Source organism: Emys orbicularis, chromosome 3, assembly GCF_028017835.1.
Source record: "Emys orbicularis isolate rEmyOrb1 chromosome 3, rEmyOrb1.hap1, whole genome shotgun sequence".
Classification (NCBI taxonomy): domain Eukaryota; kingdom Metazoa; phylum Chordata; order Testudines; family Emydidae; genus Emys; species Emys orbicularis.
Window position 1 is genome coordinate 189,220,873 of NC_088685.1, and position 19,602 is coordinate 189,240,474.

General features: G+C 46.7%; 1 protein-coding gene across 2 annotated transcripts in view; it reads left to right on the top strand.

Annotated features, from left to right (window-relative positions):
* FBXO11 (F-box protein 11) overlaps nucleotides 1-19,602 on the top strand; it is a 100,704-nt gene that overhangs the window by 11,095 nt on the left and 70,007 nt on the right. Inside the window, exon 3 of one of the 2 annotated variants that reach the window (XM_065400459.1) lies at nucleotides 8,345-8,489. In XM_065400459.1, the coding sequence (XP_065256531.1) occupies nucleotides 8,345-8,489 (145 nt within the window). The remainder of the gene's footprint in view (nucleotides 1-8,344; nucleotides 8,490-19,602) is intronic. The other variant, XM_065400460.1, reaches the window with a different exon arrangement.

The following is a 19,602-nucleotide window of genomic DNA, read 5'->3' on the forward strand; positions in this document are numbered from 1 at the left end:
ACTCCTTAAAAAAATCCCGAGCCACTGTCCGATCCCTGGGCCCCTACCCATAGGCTAAACCAATCTTCAGCCCCCGCCCAACTTACTGACGTTACCCCCAGTGCCAGCCTGAGCAACACCAATGCCACCCATGCTCAACCCCTGCGGCAGTCTACCACCTCTAGCTCTGCTGCCTCCACATTCACCCACCGTTCCTCTAGACAAAACTTTTGACTCCTTCGCAGAGAAACGCAAACCTTCCTCCACTCCACCGGTTGTGCCCCACATCATCTTTGGCTGCTGCCTTGCCCTCTTCGCCTGCAGCTGGGGCAAGATTACCACCAACTGATCGGTGCTGGCTGTCATCTGCCAATGCTACCTGATCGAGTTTTTTTCCTTCCTTCCTCACTACCCTCCCCGTGTTTGTCCCTCAGACCCCTCCCAATACCACCTCCTCCAACCGGAAGTGGACGCTCTCCTCTGAAAGGGTGCTATAGCGCCCATGCCATAGCACGATCACTGCTGTGACTTTTACTTCCCCTATTTCCTCACACCGAAGAAAGGGGGTAGTATCCACCCTATCCTGGACCTCTTCTTGCTCAACAGATTTATCCGCAAGTTTCACTTCCGGATGGTCATGCTCCCCCTGATACTCGCGTGTCTTCCTGATGGAGCATGATTCGCGGCTCTCAGTATGAAGTATGCCTATTTTCATATCAACATTCATCCCACCCACTGCAGATTCCTCCGCTTCATGGTGGACTTGAAACTGGTAGTGAGAATTGCCTTTCACTTTGCTCTCACCACTGCCTTCCGGGTCATTACCAAGATGTTTGCCATTGTGGCGGCTTATATTTGCCACCTGGGACATTCCCTCTTTCCCTACCTCAAGGAGTGGCTCCTTGTTGCTCCTTCCCTTACTCATCTCCTTGCCACTGTCCGAACCCTGTGTGCCTTGCTTGGCGAACTTGGCATTTGCATCAACAAAGAAAAATCAGTACTTAACCCTACTTGCAACCTCATCATTATAGGGGCGCTCCTTGACTCTGTCACGGCTCGTGCCTTCCTACCATCAGACTATTTCACTGCCCTCATTGCTCTCATTGTGAGGCTTCGCCGTCGACCATGCATGCTCGTCTGACAGTGCCTCTCGCTCCTTGGCCATATGGCAGCCTGCACCTCAGTTACACCCTTCACCCACCTTCATATGCACTGCCTGCAACGATGGCTCTGCTTGACTTGCAATCAGCAGACGGACCCTCTCACCTTCTCCCCCTTTCCGTCCTCACCTCCCTCGCTTTGTGGCGCAACCCATCCTCCATCCTAGTGGGTATCCCTTTGATGCCTTCAGTGCCACACACCAGCAATGCCTCCATGGTGGGCTGGCGAGCACATGTGGAAGGCCACACGGCCCATGGCCTCTAGTCGCCCAGGGAAGCGAGAATGCACATCAGTGTCCTTGAACTCCACGCTGTTTGCCTGGCCTGCCGAGCACTCCTGCCACTCCTCCACTCCTGCCATGTCCAGCTGCCCTCCGACACCATGGTGACGGTTGTATATGTCAACAAGCAGTGTGTGCGGAGGCCATCCTCCTTTGGAATTGGTGCCTCAAACATGAGAGAACTCTCCACACCATGCACCTTCCCAGTGCAAGCAACTCTCTTGCAGATACTCTGTCACTCCTTCCATGCCAACCACGAGTGGGAACTCCACAACCCCATGTTCCGCTCCATCTTTTGCCAGCGGGGCACACCTTGCTAGGATCTCTTCGCCACAGCGAACAATCACAAACTACCTCTCTTCTGCTCCAGGGGAGCTCTAGGCCCAGGTTTGCAAGGATGCCCTTCTCCCTTGGACCACCGAACTTGGACTTCCCGCCCATTCCCCTGCTTCCACAAGTCCTATGCAAAATACACCAGGATCAAGTGACTGTCCTCCATGTGGCCCCTACTTGGCCTCGCCAGTACTGGTTTATGGACCTTCTTCTCTGAGTCTGCCTCCAATCTGGCTTTCCAACCTTCCTAATCTCCTGACGCAGGACCATATTCGTATCCGATACCCCAACCTTGGCCCTCTTCACCTCATGGCCTAGTATTTGGATAGGGCTGATGGGTAGATACGGTATGCTCCGCTCCTGTCCACGACATCCTGGCACACAGCCGGCACCCATCCACTGGAGCTTCCTATGAAGCCAAATGGTGCCACTTCACCCTTTGGTCATGTGACCACGGCTACTCCCTGGATGACATCTATCGTGAGACAATCCGGCCTCGCACACTCCTCAGTTCATGTCCACCTGGCGGCACTCAGTGCCTTCCTCCCTCCGGTGGATGGCTTCTCTGTTTTCACTCCCCCAACTGCTGCCCGCTTCCTCTGTGGCCTTCTAAATGTCTTTCCCTCAGTCTGCAAGCCCATCCCCTCCCTGGGGCCTTAACTTGGTCCTCTCTGCCCTCACTCTCTGCCTCTCTTTGAACCCCTCGCCACGTGCTCCGTCGCTCACTTTTCCATGAATGTCCTCTTCTTAGTGGCCATTACCTCTGTATGTTGCCTCAATGAACTGGTGGCCATGATGGCAGAGCCTCCCTTTACTGTCTTTCACAAAGGTAAGGTCTCCTTCTGCCTCAACCCCAAATTTCTCCCCAAGGTGGCATCCCTGTTCCACCTCAATCAATGCGTATATCTCCCCACCTTTTACCCCAAGCTACACACCTCCACAAGGCACCGCGCACTCCGCTCCCTGGACATATGTAGGGCGCTTGCATTCTACCTTCAACGCACCCGCCCCATTTGCACTTTCTCCAGCCTCTTCGTCGCCGTTGCTGACTGCTGTCAAGGCTGTGTGCTCTCCTCACAACATATTTCCCGCTGGATCTGCCGCTGTATTACTGACTGCTTTACTTTCTCTCATGTTCCTCCGCCAACGGGTCACGGCTCATTCCCCGCAGTCTCATGCCACCACGTCAGCCTTCCTTGCGGACGTTCCATGGCAGGACATTTGTCGTGGCCACTTGATCATCTGTCCATATCTTTGTCACACATCATGCCATCACCCTGCCGCATTGGTAGGCGCTGTCATCGGACAAGCTGTTTTACACACAGTGACTGCTGTCGAGCCCTTGCACCCACCTCCACTCTAAACACTGCTCGCTACTCTCCTGCGATTGGCATCCACGTAAGGCCCATCACTTGAATAAGAGAATGTTACTTACTCTAACTGAAGGTTCTTCGGGATGGTGTCATCCCTATCTGGATTCCAACACCCGTCCTCAATCACTTCCACGGCGTGCTTCTGTGTAAGAGGGACCTGGAGCAGCGTCGACCCGCACGGCTTCTTAAAGCTTTGGACGCGCCACGTGGTGAATGCACGACGCATGTGCAGGTCAACAGATACTACTATGAACAGACCCGGTGCATGGCACACATGCGCACCCACAATTGGAATCCGGATAGGGACTACACAATTGAAGAACCTCCAGTTACGGTAAGTAACTTTCTCTTACTATGAGAGGAAGACACACCCAGAAGTGGCAGATCAGGTCATCTTATCTCAAAAGTGGTTTTCTATATGCCCATCTCTCCCCTTAAGCCATTGAAGGTGAGATTAGTAAAGAAGATTTCAAAGGAACAGGCCAGAATGATCCTGGTTACCTTCTGCTTGACCTTAATCTTGGCACGTGGTACTTCAGACATAACTGGATCTTTGTCTCAAGATACCAACATGAAAGAACATAAAGTAATGGGCATATTCTACATCAAAATCACATGCTGTTAAAATTGTCGGCTAGGATACTAAGAAGGAACTTGTCATTCATTTTTAATGAATAGGTGATAAACATCCTCCTAGCATCTCAGTGGAGACTTGTTGATGTCTGTGACGCGCTTGAATCAGGTTAACATATTGGTGTTAAGAGGGGCGCATCAGGACAAAGTCGGCAAAAGTAAAGCACATTCTAATGTTTCTACTCAAGGCTAATACTTAGGAAAGACAAATCTGCAGTTGTAAGAAATCAAGGAACATCTCTGATCACCGCCACAGTAAGGTTCCTCCAGACCACCATTCTCATTCAGTCCCTTAGTAATACACAGGTTTTTGTTGAGATCTTGACTTGTGTGCTACAAGCCTTCCTAAACCATCTTTCTAGCTTTTACAGACAGTATGTTCATATCAGCATGGATAAAAATGAATTATTAAAAAAAAAAAAAAAAAAAAGGAGTTTAAATTTTTTTTAATTATTTAAAATTAAATTTGAAATTATGACTACATATGCTAAGGCCTAAACTTATGATCTTTTATACTTACAATCTAGAAATCTATTAAAATTAAATTAACGTTAAGCAGTATTTATTTATTTGTTTGCCAAGGTTTTAAAAAAGTCAAACCACTGAACAGGTGGAAGTAACTGGGTAAGCACCTGTTTGTAGAAGTGCTAAATGGGATTTTTAACAGCAATTGCCTCTTCTGCAGGTGTAGAGAGAATACTTTAAATTCCTTTTATTCAGCCAGTTCAGTTCAATGACTAGTTCATTAAAAGTAAAGAAATTGATTAGAAGTTGAAAAAACAGGAAAGCTTGTTTTCCTCTTCCAATCTCTGAACAAAAATGAAATGTGAGAGAATGAGATCAGAAACAATCACTTTAATTCACTAACTGCAGATACTTCCTTTTTTAATAAATCAATTTTAAATAAATCAAAATAAATCAATTTTGAATGCAAAATGTGTTTATCAAACATTTTTTTTCTTATGAATCCAGCACATTGTAGATAATTTTATTTAATAAAATAAAAATATGTAAATGGTGTTTTTATGCATTTTTATTGAATTCGTTTCCATCAAAGTAGAACATCACACAAATCACAAATAAAAATTAATCCTCCAGTAAATAAGAAGCATATCATTCACCATTCTCTAACAAATGGCAAAAAGAACCACATTTAATGTAAAGGCTATATTTAGTTGCAAATCAACATGGTTTCATGGTTACCAACCTATGAGAATCAGCTTTCTTTAAGAAAACAATTAAAAAGTACAAATATGAAACAAGATTAAAATTGATTATTTAAATCAAGGCTTCCTGCTTGCTCATTTAAATCATGATAAAAATCAGTGATTTATATCATTTTGATTTAAATCAAGCCACTCTGGTCTGTGCCTCTTCTCACTGAAAGTAACTTACCTGCTTACTACATCTTTAACCAGGGGGATTTTGGAGCTTGGCATGCTCTCTATGAAACCTCAGTTGTATAGTTATCGAAGTATGCTAATTCTTCAAACTGACCTGGCCTTTTTTCTCAAAGTCACCATAATCTTCCTGCTATAAGAGGAAGTGGTACTGTTGTCATTCTGGCTAAGACCAAACATCATACTGAAGTATAATATCATAAGTTTATGTGAATAGGACCATCAAAAGGATGTGTATATAGCAAAGGCATTCAAAGTCTTAAGTACAGCTTTTGCCAAGTGTATTACTGCTCACTTTTTTAAAGGAGTGATGATCATTGTGGGTGGAGACATTACACACATCTTGCAATGAGAAATGAAAGGTCACTGTCGTGTTCCACCCATGCCTTCTCAAAACACCATGGAGCTGACTACCTCCTCTGGAGATACAGTAACTCCTCACTTAACGTCGTCGTTTCGTTGTTACATCGGTGATCTATTAGAGAACATGCTTGTTTAAAGTTGCACAGTGCTCCCTTATAATGTTGTTTGGCAGCCGCCTGCTTAGGCCACTGCTTGCAGGAAGAGCAGCCGATTGGAGCTAGCTGGTGGGGGCTTGGAACCAGGGTGGCTGGCAGCCCCCCATCTGCTCCCCTAAGTTCCCTGTGCGGTAGCTGCCCAGCAGGCTATCAAGTGCTGGGAAGTTCAGGTGTCCCTATCCCCACTCCTGCCCTCTGCCTTGGAGCTGCTCCCGGGAGCCTCCTGCTTGCTGTGCAGGGGGTTGGGGGGGAAGAGGGGTGCTGATGTCAGGGTGTCCCCTCCCCCACTCCTGTACCCCATCTCCACGGAGCGGTGGGGAGGGGGGGAGGAGAGACACAACAGGGCTCCGGAAGAAGGGAGGTTGCTGGCAGCAGCTGCTGTCTCAACTTGCTAATATACTTTAAAAAGCAGTGTACTTAGAATGGGTCAGCATACTTAAAGGGGCAATGCGCGTGTGTCTCTTACACTCACACACACACACTGTGTCTCTGTCTCTCACATACATGCACCCCTTCCTCCCCCGGCACTTTGGAAAGTGGAGGGAGTGGTGAGCTCCAATGGGATAGCGTGGGTTCATCATCACGTTCAGTTTCCGCAGGGAATGTTTGCAGCCACTGCCATGCATCTATTGTGTCTCCTCCCTCCATTCATGCTATCTTGTAGAGAGTGAGGCTACATTAACAACAATGTGTTAGTTCAGGGGTTCTCAGACTTTTGTACTGGTGACCCCTTTCACACAGCAAGCCTCTGAGTGCAACCCCCCTTATACATTAAAAACCCTTTTTAATATATTTAATACCATTACAAATGCTGGATACAAAGCGGGGTTTGGGGTGGAGGCTGACAGCTCGCAACCCCCCATGTAATAACCTCGTGACCCCCTGAGGGTCCCGACCCCCAGTTTGAGAACCCCTGTGTTAGTTCATCATTTAGCAGCAAGGCATTCCCTGGGAAATATCCCACTCTCTTCCATCCTCTGACTCCATCACCTCAACCATAAGCGAGGAGTTACTGTATTGACTCCTCCCTGCCTCCATAGAGGTGATATCACTTTTGTAAATCAACAACAAAGACTGCCTGATATGGAGGGGACAGAGAAGAAAAAATTCTGTCTCACCATTAATTTTCTTTCTAGAATTGTACATGTCAGCCAGCCTGACCCTCTCTGAGAGGATTGAGTTATGTCCAGAATCTTTCTGGCTTTTGCTGGCTTGTTAAATAATTTTAAAGGGACGTGTGTTCCTGTAAGAACCTTCCTAAATTTCTCAATCCTTAAATTTGTTGTGGAAGCTCTGCAGCAAATGATTTGAGTTGAATAATATTACTTAACTTGTGTATAGGTTTATTTATTGAAACTTTGGAAGCTGTTGTTCTGTACAGTTCTTCCTGAGGAGCAATCCTGAACACAATCTGAGCCAAAGAACTGGTCTGAGTTCAGTGACTAAGGAGATGGGGAATATCCCCACTGTGAAGAGAGTGCATTTTCCTTGACAGGCAAACGGAAAATGTTTCCATTCTAAAATGTATGGAGAAGGAGAGTGCAAAGTATGAGGGGTGGAGTACAGTACTAGCTATAGTCCCCTTTTCTCCACCTTGATGTCCTAGCTTAATCCCTAGTATATTTTTTAAAGGTAACATTTGAAATGATCAACTTTAATTCTTAGTTACATTTTTCCCCACATTAAAATAGAGATCAGGGCAAGGACATTGAGGAGAAAAGGGGGCAGAGCACATTAGGGTCATTGCTGGATAGCGATCTCCCATGTCCCCAGCACCCTTCACATATCTTTTCTAGTGTCAATGTGGAAAAACAAGGACATTTTATTAATGGCGTTTTCTGGCAATTAACCCTTCTGAGAAAATTGTCCTGTGCTTGGGTGTTTGATGGTATTTTGTCTCTGGGATTTGGAGTTCTTGATTGCTTTCTACACTGAGATATGTGCCAAAAATTTAATGACAGAGAATAAATTTAAAACAGTTAGCATTTAAGAGTTTTATTGAATGTTTCTATATAAAGGCATGTATAATAACTTAAGTATAGTAATATGCAAATAAATTGGTTGCTCTAATCAAAAGGTTGAGGGGAGAAGTTTAAAAGTAGGATTAGAAGGATGTCTAATCAGTGTTTCTCAAACTTTTGTATTGGTGACCCCTTTCACATAGCAAACCTATGAGTGCGACCCCCCCCCCCTTTATAAATTAAAAACTTTTTTGTGTGTGTGTTTAACACTATTCTAAATGCTGGAGGCAAAGCGGCATTTGGGGGTGGAGGCTGACAGCTCGTGACCCCCCATGTAATAATCTTGTGACCCCCTGAGAGGTCACGACCCCCAGTTTGAGAACCCCTGGTCTAAATTAATCTTAACTATTGAGTCACAGACAGTGCCTCCATATTATGCTGATTGTTCATGCTTGCCTCTGCACGTAGATTAAATTTACTCAATGAAATTTACTGTTTAAATAAACTGCCAGATTCAGGCTGCAGAGGATGTAATGTTTAGTATTGTGTGAGCTTAAACAGCTTTTCTCCTTCAATTTGTAGTACTAATCATGTGTAAAAAACACTCTAATCATTAGAATAGTAGGAAAAGTCAATGATTGCTTTAAATCAGAAACTGGGTACGTTAAATGCATCAATAATTTGATGTACATTAATATTTTAATAGCAGCACCTGCAGAACAATACCTTCAGGAGAAACTGCCAGATGAAGTGGTTCTAAAGATCTTTTCCTACTTGCTGGAGCAAGATCTTTGTAGAGCAGCTTGTGTATGTAAACGCTTCAGTGAGCTGGCTAATGATCCAATTTTGTGGTAAGTGAAAAGCTATTCCTCATTATCTTGAGATATATTGTATGTGCTGCACAAAATGCCAAGTACAATAGAAAAATTAAAATGCTGGTCAGGAGTTATAATTAGTTTAAATTAAAACAAATGCTTGTGTTTTAATATGCTTACCTTATATCAGCTTTATCTGTTACAAGCACATATGCATAAGCGTATCAGTTACGTGCAGTTAAAAACAGTAAAACTTTCCCCCTAGAATTATACCTGTTTAGTAATGTTATCTGAAAGTTCAATTACTTACTCTTTTAGTACCTTCCCCCCTCTTACAGTTTGTGTGGGAATTGTATACCTTGATCCAAGATAGCAAACTCTTCCTTAAGTGTCAAGGAAGATCCTGCCTACAACTGCACTATGATTTTTATTTGTTTGGATTTTTAAAAAGAATATAGGTGTTGGGTATGCGGACTTCCTCTTTCTAGGGTTATTGAGATCCTTAAAACATCTTATTTAATTGAGAACCAATATGCCAGATTAGAAAAAAATTGAACTTGAATATCTGGGAAGACACGATTAGGTTTATCTCTGTTTATTTCTTTATGGCTTGTGGACTCCTCTGTGTTAACCCCAAATGCTTTTGTTTTGCTTGCTGGACTTCAAGATGATTATTCTTGATGCTTAGGTTTTGTAAGTGGGTTTTTAAAATCTAGCAATAGCCTGAGTTTTCAAATGTATTTCCTTTCTTTTTGTTTTTAATAAAGTTTACCTTTTTAAGAACAGGATTGGATTTTGTGTCCTAAGGGTTTGTGCACATGATGGTTACTTAGCTGATGGCAACAGCTGATTTCCTTTGTTTTCTTTCTCAGCTCTTCCTAGGAGGGGGCATGAAGGGGCTTGAGGGTACCCCACAGGAAGGAATTCCCAAATGCACCTTCCTGGGTTCTGAAGGGGGTTTTTGCACTTGGGTGGTGGCAGCATCTACCCATCCAAGGTCAGAGAGAAGCGGTAACCTTGGGAGTTTAATACAAGCCTGGAGTGGCCAGTATTAATTTTTAACATCCTTGCAAGCCCCCACCTTCTGCACTCAGAGTGCCAGAGTGGGGAATCAGCCTTGACAGATACAATTTTAATTCTTCAAATGATGTCCCTGTGGGTGCTCCACTTTAGGTGCTTGTGCGCCCCTGTGCTTGTAATCAGAGACTTGTGGTACTAGTGTCCGGTTGGGTTGTATATGTGCGATCCCCATCTCATGCCACTTCAGGTGCTGTGCGACCAACACACACACAAACCCCTCCTCCCCCCCCCCAGTTCCTTCTCTACCGCCTTTAGCTTGAGTCGGAGCATTTAGCAGCGCCGCAGAGCTTAGTCTTCCTAGCATAGCCCTTATCTTTTACTTTCTTTCCCCGTTTATTTCTCTCCCTGTTTTTCTTCCAAAAAAGAATGTGTTACTCTTCCCTTAATTAGAAGTTCAGGTTTCTGTTAACCGTTAGTGTAGGACCCCTGATAAGGAGGGGAAACATTCCCCTCAGGGGCATGCCCGGTTCACTGGGTTTCAAAAGCTGCCTAACCTACAGGCTCTCAATACCTGTGTCAGACGGGCACTCGCACTGTGTTTGTGGCTTAGGCAAGACACACATACCCCAAAAGTGCTTGCGCTGCCAGAAGTTAAAAGCCTGGATCAAAAAGGCCAGAGACTTGCTGCTGAAACTGCTCCTGATGGAGAAGTCTCTCCGTCCGGCATCTGAGCCAGAGGCTCGGACCCCTCCTGGACAGAGGTCACCAACAGCAGCCTCTGACAGAGGCTCTTCTTCCTCTGTGGCTCACGCTACAGACCTAAAAAGATGGCTAAAAAGTGTGCTCCGTCCTCACCAGCTTGGGAACCGACCAAGAAACGGCAGTCCCCGAACAGAGAGACACCGTCGGTACCGACTGCACTGGCAGTCTCTGCAGTCAAGGTGCCCGGACCCTCCAGTACCGTGGTACCACGAGAGCTAAAGACTCCAAGAGAGCTAGCTCTGACATAGGCAATGAGGGGAAACTGAAAATCCATGCCGTGGCACCATCGGAGCCGACTAGATACCCAGCACCGAGCACATCAAGACAACTAATGACTATGCTGTCACTTACCGTTGGCACAACACAATCGATGCAGCCACCCATACCGACAATGACCTCGCAGACATTAGCGCAGACATCAGTACCGACCCTTTCGATACTACAGCAGTTACTGCAAAAGGACCTCCTGGTCTCCTCGACACCAGAAACCCCCATTCTCTGCACCAGCGTCACTCCAACATAGTTGGTACCTACTCACCTTGCTGCTCTGCTCCTCCATTCTCAAGCGATGAAGAAAAGATGAAGGGGAAATGTATTTTCCACACTATTTTTCCCCCTATCCATGACCGGACCAAACTGGATTCCCCATCACAAAGGGGATATTATACAGGGGCTAAAGAACACCACTGGTTTGGATACCCTGGGATGACACCCATGTCTACCCCACCACACTGGCTTTATTGGAACCCTTGGATGGGATATCCTCCACACTATTGCAAGCCTCCCAGCCCACCCAGGGAGAGCACATGACAGTCTTCCATACCATCGGTACCAGGACCATCTGAAACTCCGAAGGAGATACCTAGAGAACCAGAGGAGACCTCTGACTTAGAGATGGATCCAGCAACCCACCTATCCTCATCTTCCCTTGATGACACCATCATCATTGTTACCCCGTCCCCCCGCCCAATGTGGGCGGCCAATGATTTTAAACATTTTCAGGATCTCTACAGGAGGGTCACAGAGTCCCTGGACATCGTATTGGAGGAAGTCCAGGAGTGACAACATAAGTTCCTCGACATCTTCCATACATCGACATCTTCCAAAATAGCTTTGCCCATGAATGATGCAATCATGGAACCCATTATGTTAATTTGGCAGACTCCAGCAATGATCCCTCCCTCCTGCAATAGATCTGACAGAAAATATTATATCCCGGCAAAGAGAACAGAATTTCTCTTTTCTCCCTATGCCCAATTCTTTGGTCGTGGACGCTATTAACAAGAGGGGCAGACAATCTTACCCCCAAAACACCCCGTACGACAAAGATTGGAAGAGGCTCTACCTCTTTGGCTGAAAGGACTACTCCTTGGCGACACATCACCTTCGGATCGGCAATTATGAAGCAAAGCTGGCAAAATATGACCACACAAACTATGGGAAGTTCTCCAAATTTATTGAATTCCTGCTGTAGGAGAAAAAAGAACAGTTCAGAGCGCTCATCTCCTAGGCTACGCCTACACTATGGGGGGAATCGATTTCAGATACGCAAATTCAGCTACGGGAATAGCATAGCTGAATTCGATGTATCTGATCCGACTTACCCCTCTGTGAGCACAGCGGCAAATCGACCGCCGCGACTCCCCTATCGACGGCGCTTACTCCTACCTGGGCTGGTGGAGTACGCACGTCGATTCGGGGATCAATTATCGCGTCCCGACGAGATGCGATAAATCGATCCCAGAGAGATCGATTTCTACCCGCCGATCTGGGCTGGTAGTGTAGACTAGCCCCTAGGGACAACTGATATCCAGGATGGCATTACAGGCTGCTTTGGACTCAGTAGATACTGCTGCGCAATCTACAGATACTGCAATAGTCATGAGACCAGTTTCTTGGTTGCCTCTCTGTGGTTCCCCAAGGGAGGTGCAATCGGTTGTGGAAGATCTGCCTTTTGATGGGCCTAAGCTCTTTGCGGCTGAGACAGATGGGTATCTGCACAGGCTCAAGGACTCGAGGGCAACACTGAAGTCCCTGGTCATCTATACTCCTAGGACAAAGAGATGACATGGAAAGTATTGCAACCCACAGAGATTCTGGCCCACACCATATTCACAAACACACAGGCAATACGAGCCACAAGGCCGAAAACAGCGGCCCACAAAGAGATGACAGCCTCCACCTCAATCTACCACGTCTCACCAACCTTCTTCCAGACAGCAAGTTTGAGACGTTGGTTGAGAGTCCAAGACCCTCCGCATCTTTCAGTGCTGGAACTTCCTTCTATCTCTCAGCCATTTGGAGATCGTCTGACTCCATACTACCCAGTTTGGCAATCCATCGCTACAGACAGATGGGTATTGGAGATAATTGAGGTTGAATACTCCATTCCATTTACTTCCACCCTCCCTCTCCCTCTCTCTTCAGGGGCTCCTCTCACGAAGACCTACTGCGACAAGAGGTAACCCACCTCCATTCATCTAGGAGCAGTAGAACCATTACCAACAAAACAAAGAGGGAAGGGTTTCTATTCAAATTATTTCGTCTCACCAAAAAAACAGGAGGGTGGAGACCCATTCTTGATCTCTGATGGCTCAACAAATTTGTGAGACGCCAACACTTCAAGATGGTCACAGTGGCCACCATAATTCCAGCACTAGAAAGGGGGAACTGGTTCTCGGCCCTCGACCTCCTGGACGCAAACTTCCATATAACAATTCACCCATCACATTGGAGGTTTCTTCGATTCGTTCTAGGACCAGATTACTTCCAATACAAGATTCTACCCTTCAGACTGTCCACTGCTCCCCAAGTCTTCTCAAAGGTACTTACAGTATTCACAGCGTACCTATGCAGGAAAAGAATCATATTTCCGTATCTGGACGATTGCCTACTGAAAGTGCCAAATGAAGCAGCAGCAATAGAGGCCACCGAACAAATGGTAGCTCTCTTTACACAATTAGGTCTCCAGATAAACACTCAAGAATCAACCCTCACACCAGTACAAGAACTGGAATTCATTGGAGCCTACGTCAGTTCACCTGAGGCAACGGCTTCTCTACCAAGGCAACAGTTCCTATCTCTAACAAAGCTAACTTCCACAATACTAAACAGTCCTCAGACAAAAGCCGGGACTTGTCTACAGTTATTTGGCTGCAACAACTTTCGTTGTCCAGCACGCAAGAGTCCACATGCGGACCTTGCAGGCATGGCTCTGCGCACACTACTCCCCAAGAAGGCACAGCATAAACAAACGCCTCACAATGCCAAGCACAGTAAAAGACACTCTCTCCTCCTTCCCCTACAATGACAATTATGATGGATACGTCACTCCTAGGCCAGGGAGCACATCTGAATTCTCATTTTGCCCAGGGCCGCTGGTCCCCAACCGAAGCCCTGCTACACATAAATCTCCTGGAATTACAAGCCATTCACAATGCGTGCGCCCAATTTTTACCCATAATCAAGCAGAAAACTATACAAATTCTTATAGACAATGTAGCATGCATGTTTTACATGAACAGACAAGGCGGGGGGTAGCGGGGGGACGCTCACATTCCGTGTGTGGAAGCCATGTGGCTCTGGAATTGGTGCATCACTCACAACATCCACATCACAGCATCATATCTCCCCAGACATCAAAACACCACAGCAGATGCACTCAGGAGGAATTTCTCTCAAGACCACGAGTGGGAACTGGCTATCCAGGTACTGCACAACATATTCAAACAATGGAGATTCCCCACAGTAGACCTCTTTGCTACCACACACAATGCCAGATGTCCACAGTTTTGCTCCAGGGCCAGACTGGACCTCCACTCCTTGGGAGATGCCTTCCTTATCAAATGGGATGCTCCTCTCCTATCAGCATTTTCTCCCACCCCCCTACTAGCACGGGTACTCCACAAGATCAAACTGGACTAGTCCACAGTGATATTGATGGCTCCCACGTGGCCCTGTCAAACATGGTTCCCTTACCAGCCCCAAATATTAGTGTGGAAACCTCGCACCCTTCCTCTCCTACCCCGTCTCCTTTTCCAGGACACAGGCCGAACTATTCACCTGAATCTGAAAAGACTACGTCTCAAAGCGTGTTTGCTCCATGGTTCCAAGGATCTGAAATTATAGAATCATAAAATATCAGGGTTGGAAGGGACCTCAAAAGGTCATCTAGTCCAACCCCCTGCTCAAAGCAGGACCAATCCCCAACTAAATCATCACAGCCAGGGCTTTGTCAAGTCTGACCGTAAAAACCTCTGAGGAAGGAGATTCCACCACCTCCCTAGGTAACCCATTCCAGTGCTTCACCACCCTCCGAGTGAAAAAGTTTTTCCTAATATCCAACCTAAACCTCCCCCACTGCAACTTGAGACCATTACTCCTTGTTCTGTCATCTGCTACCACTGAGAACAGTCTAGATCCATCCTCTTTGGAACCTCCTTTCAGGTAGTTGAAAGCAGCTATCAAATGCCCCCTCATTCTTCTCTTCTGCAGACTAAACAATCCCAGTTCCCTCAGCCTCTCCTCATAAGTCATGTGCTCCAGACCCCTAATCCTTTTTGTTGCCCTCTGCTGGACTCTTTCCAATTTTTCCACATCCTTCTTGTAGTGTGGGGCCCAAAACTGGACACAGTACTCCAGATGAGGCCTCACCAATGTCGAATAGAGGGGAATGATCACATCCCTCGATCTGCTAGCAATGCCCCTACTTATACAGCCCAAAATGCCGTTAGCCTTCTTGGCAACAAAGGTACACTATCGACTCATATCCAGCTTCTCGTCCACTGTAACCCCTAGGTCCTTCTCTGCAGAACTGCTACCTAGCCATTTGGTCCCTAGACTGTAGCATGAGATTCTTCCGTCCTAAGTGCAGGACTCTGCACTTGTCCTTGTTGAACATCATCAGATTTCTTTTGGCCCAATCCTCTAATTGTCTAGGTCCCTCTGTATCCTATCCCTACCCTCCAGCGTATCTACCACTTCTCCCAGTTTAGTGTCATCTGCAAACTTGCTGAGGGTGCAGTCCACACCATCCTCCAGATCATTAATGAAGATATTGAACAAAACCGGCACCAGGACCAACCCGTGGGAAACGCCGCTTGATACCGGCTGCCAACTAGACATGGAGCCATTGATCACTACCCATTGAGCCCGACGATCTATCCAGCTTTCTATCCAGCTTATAATCCGTTCATCCAGCCCATACTTCTTTAACTTGCCAGCAAGAATACTGTGGGAGACCGTATCAAAAGCTTTGCTAAAGTCAAGGAATAACACATCCACTGCTTTCCCCTCATCCACAGACCCAGTTATCTCGTCATAGAAGGCAATTAGGTTAGTCAGGCATGACTTGTCCGTGGTGAATCCATGCTGATTGTTCCTGATCACTTTCCTCTCCTCTAAGTGCTTCAGAATTGATTCCTTGAGGACCTGCTCCATGATTTTTCCAGGGACTTAGGTGAGGCTGACTGGCCTGTAGTTCCCCAGATCCTCCTCCTTCCCTTTTTTAAAGATGGACACTCCATTAGCCTTTTTCCAGTCATCCGGGACCTCCCCCAGTCACCATGAGTTTTCAAAGATAATCGCCAATGGCTTTGCAGTCACATCCGCCAACTCCTTTAGCACCCTCGGATGCAGCGCATCCGTCCCCATGTACTTGTGCTCCTCCAGCTTTTCTAAATAGTCCCGAACCACTTCTTTCTCCACAGAGGGCTGGTCACCTCCTCCCCATGCTGTGCTGCCCAGTGCAGAAGTCTGGGAGCTGACCTTGTTCGTGAAGACAGAGGCAAAAAAAGCATTGAGTACATTAGTTTTTTCCACATGCTCTGTCACTAGGTTGCCTCCCTCATTCAGTAAGGGGCCCACACTGTCCTTGACCTTCTGCTTGTTGCTAACATACCTGAAGAAACCTTTCTTGTTGCTCTTAACATCTCTTGCTAGCTGCAACTCCAAGTGTGATTTGGCCTTCCTGATTTCACTCCTGCATGCCTGAGCAATATTTTTATACTCCTCCCTTGTCATTTGTCCAAGCTTCCACTTCTTGTAAGCTTCTTTTTTGTGTTTAAGATCAGAAAGGATTTCACTGTTAAGCCAAGTTGTTCGCCTGCCATATTTACTATTCTTTCTACACATCGGGATGGTTTGTTCCTGCAACCGCAATAAGGATTCTTTAAAATACAGCCAGCTCTCCTGGACTCCTTTCCCCGTCATGTTATTCTCACAGGGGATCCTGCCCATCAGTTCCCTGAGGAAGTCAGTCTGCTTTTCTGAAGTCCAGGGTCCATATTTTGCTGCTCTCTTTTCTTCCTTTGTGTCAGGATCCTGAACTTGACCATCTCATGGTCACTGCCTCCCAGATTCCCATCCACTTTTGCTTCCCCTACTAATTCTTCCTTGTTTGTGTGCAGCAGGTCAAAAAGAGCTCTGCCCTTAGTTGTTTTCTGCAGCACTTGCACCAGGAAATTGTCCCCTACACTTTACAAAAACTTCCTGGATTGTCTGTGCACCGCTGTATTGCTCTCCCAGCAGATATCAGGGTGATTGAAATCTCCCATAAGAACCAGGGACTGTGATCTAGTAACTTATGTTTGTTGCCGGAAGAAAGCCTCGTCCACCTCATCCCCCTGGTCTGGTGGCCTATAGCAGACTCCCACCACGACATCACCCTTGTTGCTCACATTTCTAAACCTAATCCAGAGACTCTCTCAGGTTTTTCTGCAGTTTCATACCGGAGCTCTGAGCAGTCATACTCCTCTCTCTTACATACAATGCAACTCCCTGACCTTTTCTGCCCTGCCTGTCCTTCCTGAACAGTTTATATCCATCCATGACAGTACTCCAGTCGTGAGTTATTCCACCAAGTCTCTGTTGTTCCAATCACATCATAATTCCTTGACTGTGCCAGGACTTCCAGTTCTCCCTGCTTGTTTCCCAGGCTTCTTGCATTTGTGTATGGGCACTTAAGATAACTCGCTAATCATCCTGCTTTCTCAGTATGGGGCAGGAGGCCTCCCCTCTTGCGCTCTCCTGCTCGTGCTTCCTCCTGGTATCCCACTTCCCCGCTTACCTCAGGTCTTTGGTCTCCTTCCCCCGATGAACCTAGTTTAAAGCCCTCCTCACTAGATTAGCCAGCCTGCTTGCGAAGATACTCTTCCCTCTCTTCGTTAGGTGGAGCCCGTCTCTGCCTAGCACTCCTCCTCCTTGGAACACATCCCATAGTCAAAGAATCCAAAGCCTTTTCTCCGACACCACCTGCGTAGCCATTCGTTGACTTCCACGATTTGACGGTCTCTACCCGGGCCTTTTCCTTCCACAGGGAGGATGGACGAGAACACCACTTATGCCTCAAACTCCGTTATCCTTCTTCCCAGAGCCACATAGTCTGCAGTGATCCGCTCAAGGTCATTCTTGGCAATATCATTGATGCCCACGTGGAGAAGCAGGAAGGGGTAGCGATCCGAGGGCTTGATGAGTCTCGGCAGTCTCTCTGTCACATCATGAATCCTAGCTCCTGGCAAGCAGCACACTTCTCGGTTTTCCTGGTCAGGACGGCAGGTAGATGACTCAGTCTCCCTGAGGAGGGAGTCCCCGACCACCACCATCCGCCTCCTTCTCTTGGGAGTGGTGATCGTGGAACCCCCCATCCCTAGGACAGTGCATCTCATGCCTTCCATTTGGTGGAGTCTCCTTCTGCTCCCTTCCCTCAGATGTATCATCTAGTCCACTCTTCGCATTAGTTCCTGTGGAGAGAACATGAAAACGGTTGCTCATCTGTATCTGCATTGCTGGTACATGGATGCTCCTATTTCTTCTTCTGGAGGTCACATGCTGCCAATTTTCTTCACCTCCTTCTGTCCCCACAGCACAGCTTGCTCTGATTCTTCAGAATGTTGTGCCCGTAGAAGCATATCCTGATGTCTGTCCAGGAAATCTTCATTTTCTCTTATGCAACGCAGGGTTGATACTTGTTTCTCCAGACCTTGAACCTTCTCTTCCAATATGGAGATCACCTTGCACTTTGTACAAACAAAGTCGCTTCTGTCCTGTGGAAGAAAGACAAACATGGCACATCCTGTGCAGGTCACAACAGCCGATCGCTCACCATCCATATCACCTTTCTTCTAAGAGCTTTCTCAGCTGTTACAGCAACTACTCAGAGGAGCCTGCAAGTTGAACACCTCAGTGGGCTCTCCCCAGGCGAACTCCCAGTCAAACTCCCTCTGTTAGCCTCTCCGCTGTTTGCCGCTCAGCTTGTTCACAGCTGACTGCCTTTTTATAACAGTCAGGCCCACTCAAGGCCCACCTGGAAGAAAGCACTCCCAATTCACACTTTTCAAACAATCAAGCACACAGTCAAATTGACAAACTCGCAGAGCAACTATCTGTCACGCACGTCTACACAAATTCATCAAAAGAGGCAGATCATATCGATCTCTTCTCACTTACCTATGATTCTGGACTATTTACTTCAACTCAAGGAATCAGGACTTTCAGTGAGTTCAATCAAGGTACACCTCTCCACCATCACAGCATTCCACCACAAAATGGATGGCATATCCATTTTTGCACATCCCATCACCAAGTGCTTTCTCAAGGGCCTCAACAACATCTACCCTACCATTGGACCTCAATTTAGTTCTCTGGGGAATCACCAGACACCCCTTCAAGCCGTTAGCTATGTGTTCTCTCCTTCACCTTTCAATGAAGGTGGTCTTCCTTGTTGCCCTTACTTCCACAAGGCAGATAGTAATACTTGGGGCCCTCGTGACTGATCCACCCTACACAGTATTCTCCAAAGATAAAATTACCCTCAGGCCGCATCCTAAGTTCCTACCTAAGGTCATCATTTCACCTCAACCAACCCATTCACCTGCGAACATTCTACCCGAAACCACATAGGGACAGATGGGAAGCCATACTCCATACCTTCGATTTATGCAGGACCCTGGCCTTTTACCCGGATCGGCTCTAGGTACCAGCAAAGCAAGCACGTGCTTGGGGCGGCACAATTCCAGGGGCAGCATTCCGGCCATTCTTTTTTTTTTTTTTTTTTGCTTGGGCAGTTGCGCTCTCGGAGCTTGGGGTGGCTTGGAGACAGCCCTGCCTTTTACATAGACATAACAAGGTCTGTTTGTCTCAATCACTGTACGATTAAAAGGAGACACCATATCTAAACAGTGGCTCTCCAAATGGATTTCTGGCTGCATCAAACTGTTACTGTTAATATAACCTGCAACCCCCTACGGGGATTTGCACATACTCTACCAGGGAAATATCAACCTCGATAGCTTTTCTAAACAGTGTTCCCATTACTGACATCTGTAGAGCTTCAACCTGGGCATCAGCCCATAGATTTATGCAACGTTAT